The sequence below is a fragment of the Hemitrygon akajei genome, chromosome 12 (assembly GCF_048418815.1).
Source record: "Hemitrygon akajei chromosome 12, sHemAka1.3, whole genome shotgun sequence".
NCBI classification, from domain to species: Eukaryota; Metazoa; Chordata; class Chondrichthyes; order Myliobatiformes; family Dasyatidae; genus Hemitrygon; species Hemitrygon akajei.
Genome location: NC_133135.1, coordinates 67,255,787 through 67,268,157, shown reverse-complemented (window position 1 = coordinate 67,268,157; position 12,371 = coordinate 67,255,787). Strand labels below are relative to the sequence as shown.

At 40.4% G+C, this 12,371-nt stretch overlaps 1 protein-coding gene across 5 annotated transcripts in view; it reads left to right on the top strand.

Annotated features, from left to right (window-relative positions):
• LOC140737141 (zinc finger protein GLIS3-like) overlaps positions 1 to 12,371 on the top strand; it is a 339,442-nt gene that overhangs the window by 44,500 nt on the left and 282,571 nt on the right. For 2 of the 5 annotated variants that reach the window (XM_073063346.1, XM_073063343.1), the window contains exon 1: positions 5,156 to 5,288. The exons of the other annotated variants lie outside the window; for them this stretch is intronic. In XM_073063346.1, coding sequence (XP_072919447.1) covers positions 5,168 to 5,288 — 121 coding nt within the window. In that variant the 5' untranslated portion in view covers positions 5,156 to 5,167. Of the gene's footprint in view, positions 1 to 5,155; positions 5,289 to 12,371 lie in introns of those variants that run through there. 5 annotated transcript variants of the gene reach the window in all.

The window sequence follows — 12,371 nt, the reverse complement described above, 5'->3', positions numbered from 1 at the left end:
CAGTGTGGGAAAACTCCTAAGCGAAGTAGCAAATTAAGGATACCTGGGAATAGAGATCTGTACAGCTCTTGTAAAGGCTATGATGATGAAGGTACTTTTTTTTCAGTGTGTATTTTCCAAATGTTGGATGGAGCAACATCTTTGCTGGAAATGCAGTAGTCAGAGAGAGTTTGTGCAGTGGACAGCTCTGATGTATGATGGGATTAGCTTGCTGCCTAGAAAGAGGCTGAACTGTGCCTCTTTCCCAGATTTGCAGATTCACAGAATCTACAAATCTGGGAAAGCCTCAAAACTCCAGAGACATGAGTTCAATCCCAACCTTCGGTGTAATTTCTGCAAAGTTTGCATGATCTCTTTGTGAGAGTTTAGGATTCATAGAACATAGAAGAGTATAGCAGAGGAAGAGGCCCTTGTTCCAATAGTCTGTTCCAACTATGATGCCATTTTGAACTAATTCCACCCTGCCTGTAGATCTACATACTTCCAGCTCCCCCCTCCCCACCTAGTCATGTATCTGCCTAAATACTTCTTGAATGTTGGGATCACGTGTTTCCACCATCTCCATTGGCAACATATTCCAGGCTCCATCCACTTACTTTGTAAACAAAAATATGCCTCACAAATCTCCTCCAAACTTTACCCCTTTCATCTTAATGCTATACTTTCTAGTATTTGACATTTCCACCCTGGAAAAGAGACACTCACTACCTCCTCTATCCTTTGTCTCATAATTTTATATACTTCTATCAAGTCACCTCTTAGTCTCTGATACTGCAGAGAAAACAGTCCAACTTTGCCTAACCTCTCCATATTGCTAATATTCTTGAATCCTGAAACATGCTGGTGAACCTCTTCTGCACCATCTCCAAAGCTTCCACATCCTTCCTGTATTGCAGTGACCAGAACTGCACACAATAGTCTAAATGAGGTCTAACCAAAGTTTTATGCAACTGCAGTATGACTTATATGATTTATACAATGCCCTGACATGTAAGTATACCTTGCTTACCATCCTATTGACTTGTGCTTCCACATTCAGGGAGCTATAGACTTAAATTCTAAGATCTCTCTGTACATCAACGTGCCAAAGGGTCTCCTCTTATATTTGACCTTTCAAAATACAGCACCTCATACTTGTCAGATTAAACTCCATCTGTCATTTCTTTCTTGTTAATATTTCTAACAGACAGACAGACATACTTTATTGATCCCGAGGGAAATTGGGTTTCGTTACAGTCGCACCAACCAAGAATAGTGTAGAAATATAGCAATATAAAACCATAAATAATTAAATAATAATAAGTAAATTATTCCAAGTGGAAATAAATCCAGGACCAGCCTATTGGCTCAGGGTGTCTGACACTCCAAGGGAGGAGTTGTAAAGTTTGATGGCCACAGGCAGGAATGACTTCCTATGACGCTCAGTGTTGCATCTCGGTGGAATGAGTCTCTGGCTGAACGTACTCTTGTGCCTAACCAGTACATTATGGAGTGGATGGGAGACATTGTCCAAGATGGCATGCAACTTGGACAGCATCCTCTTTTCAGACACCGCCGTCAGAGAGTCCAGTTCCACCCCCACAACATCACTGGCCTTACGAATGAGTTTGTTGATTCTGTTGCTGTCTGCTACCCTCAGCCTGCTGCCCCAGCACACAACAGCAAACATGATAGCACTGGCCACCACAGACTCGTAGAACATCCTCAGCATCATCCGGCAGATGTTAAAAGACCTCAGTCTTCTCAGGAAATAGAGACGGCTCTGACCCTTCTTGTAGACAGCCTCAGTGTTCTTTGACCAGTCCAGTTTATTGTCAATTCGTATCCCCAGGTATTTGTAATCCTCCACCATGTCCACACTGACCCTTGGATGGAAACAGGGGTCACCGGTGCCATAGCCCTCCTCAGGTCCACCACCAGCTCCTTAGTCTTTTTCACATTAAGCTGAAGATAATTCTGCTCACACCATGTGACAAAGTTTCCCACCGTAGCCCTGTACTCAGCCTCATCTCCCTTGCTGATGCATCCAACTATGGCAGAGTCATCAGAAACCTTCTGAAGATGGCAAGACTCTGTGCAGTAGTTGAAGTCTGTGTAGATGGTGAAGAGAGAGGGAGACAGGACAGTCTCCTGTGGAGCCCCAGTGCTGCTGACCACTCTGGCTGACACACAGTGCTGCAAGTGCACGTACTGCCATAATGCGTGCGTAACTTTTCTATCCCTGCTGTATCCTTTAAAAACTTTCTCACTATTCTGTACTCTTTAAATTTTTGCGTTATCTAAACACTTATAAATCAACCCGCTTGCATTTTTGTGCACAGGTCCCAGTACTGATTCCTGCAGAACAGCTCTAGTCACAGCCCTCCAGACAGAATAACACCCTACAACCACTACCCCGTCTTCTATGGGCAAGCCAATTTTGAATCCAATCTACCAAGTCTCAATGGATCCAAAGGAAAATCATGTTCAGTTAACTTAATGTTTCCATAATAGAACTGAATGGTCAACAGGGAAATAGTTGTTGTGGTGTTCATGGATTTTCCAAAAACATTAGTAAGATGCTTCATAGATGGCTTTTGGCTAGATTGGAGGATATGAACTGGAGGCTGCGGTAAGGGAATGGAAAGAAAACTGGCTAAGAGACAGTTGTTTTTCATACTGAAGAGAAGCAATAGTTTTTCTCCTGAAGTCACTGCTGGGATCACTGATTTTCTTAGTATGATATTGCTGACTTACAAATTGTAGATGGCACAAACTTCCTGCACTTTGTGAAGGGCACTGCACCTCACTTCCTGTTAAAGCCATAAATCTTGTTGAGTTGGAATAAGTGTTACTGCTTTTGGACACAGAATCCATCCTCTTTAAGATTCCTTCTGTCCTATGGAATGATTGCAAAACTTCATTTGGAACAGATATTTGTCTCCCTTGCTATATATACAGCCTAGCTGTTGTTTCATTCAACAAGTAAGAACATAAAAACCTAACAAATAGGAGCAGGGGCAGGGAAAACGCATTAGGATCCTTGAGCCAGTTTCACCATTTATGGAGTCCTCTTTCTTTTTCAACGCATTTATCCCATGATTCCTATGTGGATCAGAAATCTGTCTCAGCCTTGAATGTAATTATCAGCTTTTCTTCCGTGTGCATGGATATGCAGTGTTTACAGAGAGAAAAAACCATTCTTTCTTTCTGTCTTACATGGACATCCGTCTATCATGAGTATATGATAAATTTGTTCAGCAGGGTAACATTCCCTCAGCAATGATTTCTGTCAAATCCCTTTCAGAAGCCTACATGTTTCAGTAAGATGGTCTCTTACACTTCTAAGCTGCAGAGAGTATAGTCCCTGATTTACTCAGTCAGTCCTTAAAGACTTTGCCTTCATCTCAGCTCTCTTCAATGCCTCTTCAGCAATTACTGTACTGAAATAAAGAAGCAATTCCTTCCTAAATTTGCATTCAATCTCTTCTGCAATAGGGCTGATATCCCATTACTTGATAGTTTAGCAAGTAATTATTAAAGCAAATGTTGGTCTTATTTATCTCATGATGTGCCTTTCTATTCTTCTTACCAACTGTCCTAATTCTGCACATTATACCCAATCGGTAGTCATTTTGGCAGTTCACATAATGGTTTTTGTATCATCACAGTCTATTTTCCCATTTATCCAGGCATTGTTTGCAAACATACATATACCGGTAATCTCCTTTCCCCTTCATCTAAGTCATTAATGGCAGTTATAAATTGCTCGGCACTAATCCCTGTGGTACTCGTTACAATTTGCCATTCTGAAAATGTACCATTTCTTTCAGACTATTTTTTTCTATCCATTAACTAGTCCTCCTATCTATAATGTAAAGGAAGTACTTTAAACAATTGGGGAAAAGAGTTGTTCAGAAAGATGCTGAAACTAAATATATTTATAAACTTCAGTCTCTAAAATTAAGTATCTTTAAATAACCATTCAGATGAGCATCAGATAGGGAGACTGTGTTGCCCTTTTGATTCCTCTCTTACCTGTGCCATCTACAGGAGGATGGTTGAGTGAGTAGTTCAAGAGTTAATAGCTGAACACCCATATAGGCCCAAACATTTATTCCTGAACTTACCAGAATTTCACTTGGTCTCTGTAAATTTCAAGAAGAGATTCTGCAAGTTAAGGTTTGATTTCCTGGAATTTGGAAAGTTAAGGGGTGACCTTAAATGAATTATTCAAGATGTTAAAGGGAACTGTTGGTGAAGATGGAAATAAACTATCTCAGCTAGTTTAGGACTGGGGGCATAGTCTAAAAATTAAAGACATATTTTTCATGAATGAAATTAGAAAGCTGTTCTAAATAGAAATATAGTAAGAAGTCTGGAACTCTCTCAGTAAAGGCAATTGGTGCTGGGTCCATTGTTAGTTTCATTTGCAGTTTGTAATAACCATGGTTTTGAGATTTGATCAGCCTCTACCATGTTTTCTATTTCTGGCATTGTCTGCTTATGTAATATTCACACAATATTCTTGATTTCAGAGGAAATTGAGGTGTAGAGGATGGCAATTATATAGTCCAATTCAAAAACCTCATTACATGCTGTCCTTCATTTCTACTGTCCCAGGAAACTCATCTCTGATGTGTTCAGGAAGAGAGGGGATACAATTGGTGAGGATCTGCAGTGCTCTTCAAATATCTTTGGTTTCATGGTGAGCTATCAGCACAAGTAAATTTGTTCCATAATTTCTATATATTAATTGAGATTTCAAAAGAACAAATCCTTCAGTTCTTCATATGTTAGGAATATTTGTTTCTTGTCAGATTGTGGATGAAACTTGTGGATGGATATTCATTTCATCCTTGGAGGAAAGGCAAAAATTTAAGATTTCAACTTGGTTGTTTTTTCTTAAGACTTTATTTTCTATCTCTAAATCACAGTTTAGACAGGTTCTCTTCACTCATAGTAAAAAAAAAATTAATGCAAATTTTGTCCATCTTTAGCAGGGTTGATACCTAAACTGTAAAAAGAATCTAGATATTCTGTAATGTAACATGACAAATGTATAAATAGTTGAGCAGAATAATCTTTAGATTTGAAGAAGGATGAAAACGTGTGTTAACCAGTTCCAGGAGAGGCAGCCAGCTGAAGATTTCCCTCTTCTCTCCTGAAGATGTTGACCTGTGTTGGAATGAGCTTTAAAGTGCTGGCTGCACATCAACCACTTACTCAAGTCTCAGAGAAAGTTACCAGCTCATTCAAGCATGAAGGGCCAAACATGGTTACACAGCTGGGTCCTGTCCACATTTACAGTGAGTGTACAAACAGAAATCATTCATTGTTAGGTGTACGAGAAAGCCCCTTGGCCGATCAAACCTTCTGTGCTATTCAATATCATCATGACTGATCTATCCCAGGTATCACCTTTTCTGTGCCTTGTCCTAAGCCCTCACTTCACTGATTTTCAAAATATACTTACTTGCTCTTTCAATGTCCCCAATGACATATCCTACTCAACCTTCCAGGTTAGAGAACTTCCAGAGTTTCAACACCCTCTTCAAGAAGAAATTCCTACATAGATCAGGCTGGAAGCCTCGGTTAATTTTTTTCCTACCACTATCTGGGTCTGCTGAAACAGTACATCTTCTCATTGGTTAACCTCATCTACTTCATGAATGGAAGATGGGTATCTCCTGACTTTTACAGCTCAGAACCGTACCATACTTACCCACTGAACATGCAAGACCTTTGCAGGGTTGTATTAGTCCGAGATTTTAACTTCCCTGCTATTTGCTGGACTACCCAGAATCCTAAAGGCCTGGATGGGTTGGAATTTGTGAAATATGTCCAGAAAAGTTTTCTGAGTCACTATTTAGAGGGTTCTACTCAGGAGTTGGTCCTTCTCTTAGCAAGCAAAGAGGGCAAGTAACTGAGGAGGCAGTCAAGGAGCACTTTGGCTCCAGTGACCATATTTCTATGACTTTTAAGACAGTGATAGAATCATAGAACCATAGAACACTACAGCACAGTACAGGCCCTTCAGCCCTCCATGTTGTGCCGACCCATATAATACTTAAAAAAAAAAGTACTAGTACTAAACCCACACTACCCCATAACCCTCCATTTTTCTTTCATCCATGTGCCTGTCCAAGAGGCTCTTAAATACCCCTAATGTTTTAGCCTCCACCACCATCCCTGGCAAGTCATTCCAGACACTCACAACTCACAGACACTGTGTAAAAAAACTTACCCCTGATGTCTCCCCTAAACTTCCCTCCCTTAAATGATAGATACACAGATTAAGGATAAAACTGGATTATGGCTAGACAGAATTAGGGCTAATTTTGAGAAAGTTAGGTAGGATCAAGCCTGCTTGAAGAAAAAGGAACAAGGCAAGTAGGAAGCCTTTAAGAGTGTGATAGCAGGTGTCCAGGACCAGCATGCTCCTATTAGAGTGAAGGGTAAACTTGGCAAATTTAGAAAACCTTGGCTGATAAGAGAGATTGAGGCTCTGAACAAGAAGAAGAAGGAACCATACCATAGAAGAAGTGTACCTAGCTCCTCCCTGGAGCTCCTAAGCTTAAGGAGGTCCAGAGATGAGTGAATTGCTGGAATCCTTTGAAAAGATGAAGAATAATGTTGAGGGAAATAAGAGAGAAAAGAAAAGGTATGAGATGGATCTGGCAAGTAGGGTTAGCAAAATCCCAAGAGATTTTCTACAGCTATATTAAGACCTTCTATAGCTACATTAAGAGTGAAAGGAGACAATAGCTCTCTTTAGAGATCTTGTGACGCAGGAGATTTGTGGGATTGTTAATGAATATTTCTTCTCCATAATTACTGAGGAGAAAATCATGGTTGCTCAGGAAATAAGGGAAACAAGTGGTAAGGTTTTGGAAGAAATATGTATTACTGGGGAGGAGGTATTTGCAGTGCATTGAGATGGATAAATCCCCATTGCCTGAATGACAGCATTCCCGCCGCTGTCTATAAGGAGTTTGTATGTTCTCCCTGTGACCACCTGAGTTTCCTTCGAGTGTTTGGGTTTCCTCCCACAGTCCAAAGATGTACCAGTTGGTAGGTTAATTGGTCAATGTAAATTGTCCCATGATGAAGCGAGGGTTAAATCTGGGGTTGCTCGAAGGGCTGAAAGGGCCTATTCTGTGCTGTAGCTCAATAAGTAAATAAATAAACCCTTGTACTTTTGAGCGAGATCGGAGAAGAAATTGCAGAGGCCTTGCAGAACTATTTTCTTCATTGTTAGCCACTGGTCAAGTTCCCAAAGGTTGAAAGGTAGCTAATGTTCCATTACAGTATGTAAGAAGGGTAGCAAGGACAAGTTAGGGAACTGCAGGCTAGTCAGCCTGACATCACTAGTGGTTAAGTTATTGGAGAGGATTCTGAGGGACAGGATCTACCAGCATTTAGATCGATAGAGTCTGTTTAGGAGGAGTCAGCATAGCTTTGTGCCTGGAAAGTTGTGCTTAATGAACCTTTTAGAATTCTTTGAGGAGGTGACCAAAAAAGTAGATGGGGATAAGGTGGATTGTATTGTCTATTTGGACCTTCATCAAGGTCCCATATTGTAAACTGCTCCATGAGGTTAGGTCCATGGAATTCAGGAAGAGCTAGTTTAGGTGGATTAAAAATTGTTTCATTGGTAGGAAGGGTGGTGGTTGCAGTTTGTTTCTTGGAATGTAAACTGGTGACTAGTGATGTGCAGCAGGGGACCAGTGTAGGGACCCTTGTTATTCATTATTTATGTAAATGATTTAGATGAGAATGCACAAGGCTTGGTCAGTAAGTTTGTAGATGACATGAAATTAGGAGGTGTTTATAGTGAAGAAGGTTATTATAGATTACAGGGGGATCCTGATCATTTTAAGGAAGTGGGTTGAGGATTGGCCACTGGATTTCAATATGGGTAAAGTGATGCATTTTGGAAAGTCAAACCAATATAGGATTTATACAATGAATGGTTGGGCACTAGGCCTTCACTGGTTACAGCATTGTGTAGGAGTCGGGACATACTGTTTCGCACAGAGCGTGGAGAGCATATGGAATGATCTGCCAGTAGTTGAGGCAGGTACAGTAGTATCATTTAAGAAGCTATGGATAGGTGGAGGGGTGGATCTTAGAGATATGTGGGACTAACCAGGTGGGAACAGCACCATTGTCAGCATAGACTGGCTGGGCTGAAGGGTTTGTGTCGTTGCTTCATTGCTCTACGACTCTATGGTTGCTTTTGATTCAATTTTTTAACATTAGTAATGTGAAATATCATATTTGTCACTTTACAGTAGCTCTTTTCCCCTCTTTTAATTTCATATTGAGTCAGCTGTGGTTTTGTTGGCAGGCATCAGAAGGCTTGAGCTGTGAGTCCTACTCCAGAGAGCTGAGTACAAAATCTAGGCTGAAACTCCGGTTCAGTGGAAAGGAATAATGCACACTTAAGGATATTCTCTTTTAGATGAGATATTAAATGCAGCCACATCTGCTGTTTCAGTAGCAGTGTAATATTTAAGCAAAATGCAATGAAACTATTCCTGGCAAATGTTTATTCCTCGATCAACATTTTTAAAAGGGCTTACCAAGTCATTATCACATTGCCGGTTGTGGGAGTTTGTTTGTAGTGCTTCTCCCACAGAAATATTTAGCTGGCTGTAAAGTGCTTTGGGAGGGCCCGAGAAAGGCTATATAGCGGTATGATTTATGGGTGTTGACGCTTTTCTCTTTCTTAGGGTTTAACCTTGTAAATCCATGTTTTAGGCTGATGGATGTTAGCGAAAAGCTAGTAGTGATGAGGTGGATAGAAAGTGAGTTTATCCCCGTGCTGGACCAGATTCTGCTGGCCTCTGCCTGCTGAGTGTGACTCCTGACCATCCTGCTGGAGATCGTTTTATCCGGAAGTGGGCTGTGCGAGCTGACTCTCTGTACCTAAACACTGAGGTGGAGCAGGATCCGAGTGCCATCATTGATGGCATTTGGGAGCACCTCACTCTCAATGGATTTTGAAGTTTTCAAGTAATCTCTCAGACATTTAAAATTATTCATATAAAAACAAATAATTTGTAAGAGTTAAAATTATTTTTAAAAAGTTAAAAGGGAAAAATAAAAAAATAAATTTAGTTGAAAATTCAAAATACCAACAAAGAATTAAAAGTATTCAAATGGAAAATAAGTGCAGAGAAGTACTTTAACTTGGGTAAGCTTCATTCAAGTGGCGGGGTTACTGTTTATATACCATCTTTCTTTAGCATAAAGATGAGGGGCTAATGCATCTATCCCAATTCCTTAGCACCTCAGCGCTCAGCTGCTGATCTCAGTGATGAACCCAGCAGTGGAACGGGAGGCCCGAAGTGCTGCCATCTGACTTCTAGCTCCTCTTGGATTTCTGCTTTTGGCCAAATTCTGCTGTGGCTAGATCATCTAAGAGCTAGGGATCCCTGACTTGTCAGTCAGCTTGATCCAGCTCATAATTTACCCAGGGGTGCAATGAACTCTGGCCACTCTGAATGGTGTTTGAGAGAAATGCGAGCGGATTCAGATGGCACTTCAGTGGTGTATAAAGTGCATTTTGCTAGGCATCAGAAAATGTGTGAATTCTCTACTTTATGATCAGCAGCCATTAAAATGCTGCGGCAGCAGGTTGGAATATTCTTGCTAGTGGTCCTCTAGTAAAATGCAATTTGGGATTAACGGGCAAGACCGCTTTGCATGGTGGTGAGTTAACATAACCAGTTTGCAATGGAAATCAGCCCAAGTACAGATTTAAAAATATATGTTAAAATTATCATGCTAAATAAATCTGTCATTAAAAAAATTACAGATGAGCAGAAGTATAAGCAACAGAGAGAATTGCATGAAAGATGCCAATTTAGATAAACTGACGACATGATCTATAATTGAGCACATTTGTATTTTAAGACTTCTCACTCTCCAACCTGGCTGGATTTGACTTGCATTTTAAAATAGCCTTTGCGTACGAGTTAGTGAAGGAAATGCACATGTCTGTTTATAATTTTCTTTGTATCTGCTCTGAGAAGGCCTGTCGTTAAGAAATTATTAGCTAAAGTAATTGTGTAATGCTCAGCTTTCGATGTTGTGTAATGGAAAAGTTTTGTATACATTTAATTAGATTGCAAAGGTCAGTTGTAAATTGAAATTAAACAGGCTCAGACTTGTACAAATGATTTGGAGCATGCCAGAATATTTTTTAAAATGAGAAATAAGATGATTCTTGGAGCAGTGAATTTTTGTAAAATAACCAGGTCAAAGAGCACACATGTCTTTTGTTTTATGGGTTCGCAAATACAATATTTGCAGAGTTGGATTTATGGCACAACTTTTGTTTATCAGTCCATAATCTTCCATGCGAAACTGCTGAGAAATAAATACGGCTTTATCCTTCTGTGCCCTCTGTTGTGTAACCTGGAAAGAGAAGTTCAGGAAAAAAATTAAAGCCATTTAAGATGCATAGAAAAAGAAATGATGATTTGAGCTTCGGTCAGTAACTAGTGCTTAAGTATATCTGTTATTGACTCTGCTTTTAGTCTCTACTGAGTGAGCTAATCCCAAGGAGACAGCACTTTTCCTGTCTGAAAAGCTTGATATGTATATTTGTCTGGTCATAACTGGATTGCTGGTTTTAGGTGCTTGCTGAGTGCAAATTGCCTGCTGCAGTACAAGGATTATAACAATGATTTCACACCCAAGTACTTTATATATTGTAAACTGCTTTGGGATATTAAGAGGTTGCTAAAGGCATAATACAAACAAAAGTCTTTTTTTCTCTTATGTGGATAACTATACCACGGGCATGCCACTCAGAAGATTGTCTGTCACAGAATGTCACATACCTATAATATTAGGCACATCCCATAAAATATAACCTATCATTTCCCATTAATATGTGATCTTATCATACACTCGAGAAGGTACGTATTAGGTGATGTATATAAAGAAAGAAACTGCATCTATATTGCTTCAAAAGGTGATGCCTCAAAAAGGCAGCATGCATAATTAACCCCCGACACCCAGGGCCTGCCACCTTCTCATCAGGGAGGAGGTGCAGGAGGCTGAAGGCGCACATTCAACTTTTAAGGAACACCTTCTTCCCCTCCACCATCAGATTTTTGAACAGTCCATGAACCTATCTCATAATTTTTGCTCTTTTTGCACAACCTATTTATCTTTTACATTTCTTACTGTAATTTACAGTGTTTTTACTAATTGCTATCTCAAAACAACAAATTACACAGCGTATGTCAGAGATAATAAACTCTTTCATACCCTCAGCAACCATCATGGATGACAAACTTTTTGAACTGTAGACATTTTTGCATTGTAGGTGAGAATGGTAAATTTATATACTGAGCTTCCACAAACAGAACTGAGAAAAATGTTTTTAGTGGTGTTGATTGAAGGGTTAATGACCTTTAGGTAATGTCATGAAATCTTTTGCATCTACTTGAATAGTGTTTCAGTTCAATAGGGATACACCTGTGTGGTGAACTACACATACCTGTCTGGACATGCCCCCCCGCTGACTGCTCCTGTGGCTCCTCCCACAGACCCCGGTATAAAGGCGATTGAGACCTGAGCCCGGCCTCATTCTCCAGGATGTAGTATGGTGGTCAATTGCTGCTTGTTCTTTCTTCCAGTCAATAAAAGTCGATATCTTGCCTCACGTCTCAGAGAGTTATTGATGGTGCATCAACCTGAATACAGACACTTGAGGGTCAATTTGAATTAATTGTGGATTTTAATTCCCACTTGGTCTGGTTTTGTTTAGAGATACAGTGTGGAGTAGGTCCTTCCAGCCTTTTGAGCAGTACCACCCCAGCAACCCCTAACAAACCATGATTTAACCCTACCCTAATCACAGGGTAATTTACAACGACCAATTAACTTTCCCTGGTACATCTTTGGACTCTGGGGGTGAAACAGGAGTACCCACACATTCACAAAATGCTGGTGGAACACAGCAGGCCAGGCAGCATCTATAGGAAGAAGCACTGTCGACGTTTCGGGCCGAGACCCTTCATCAGGACTTCGTCAGGGTCTCGGCCCGAAATGTCGACAGTGCTTCTCCCTATAGATGCTGCCTGGCCTGCTGTGTTCCACCAGCATTTTGTGTGTGTTGCTTGAATTTGCAGCATCTGCAGATTTCTTCGTGTTTACCCACACATTCTATGGGAGGATGTACAGAAACTCCTTACAGAGGGCATTGGAATTGAACTCCGATGCCCCGAGCTGTAATATGGTTTCAGTAACCCCTACACAACTGTGGCATCCATGGTTGTTCCATGATAGTTCTTCATGGTACTTCCAATTCTTTAAGGGGAAAAAGATCAATATTGGGCTTTCTGCCCTGCTAACATTGTCCTCAGTTA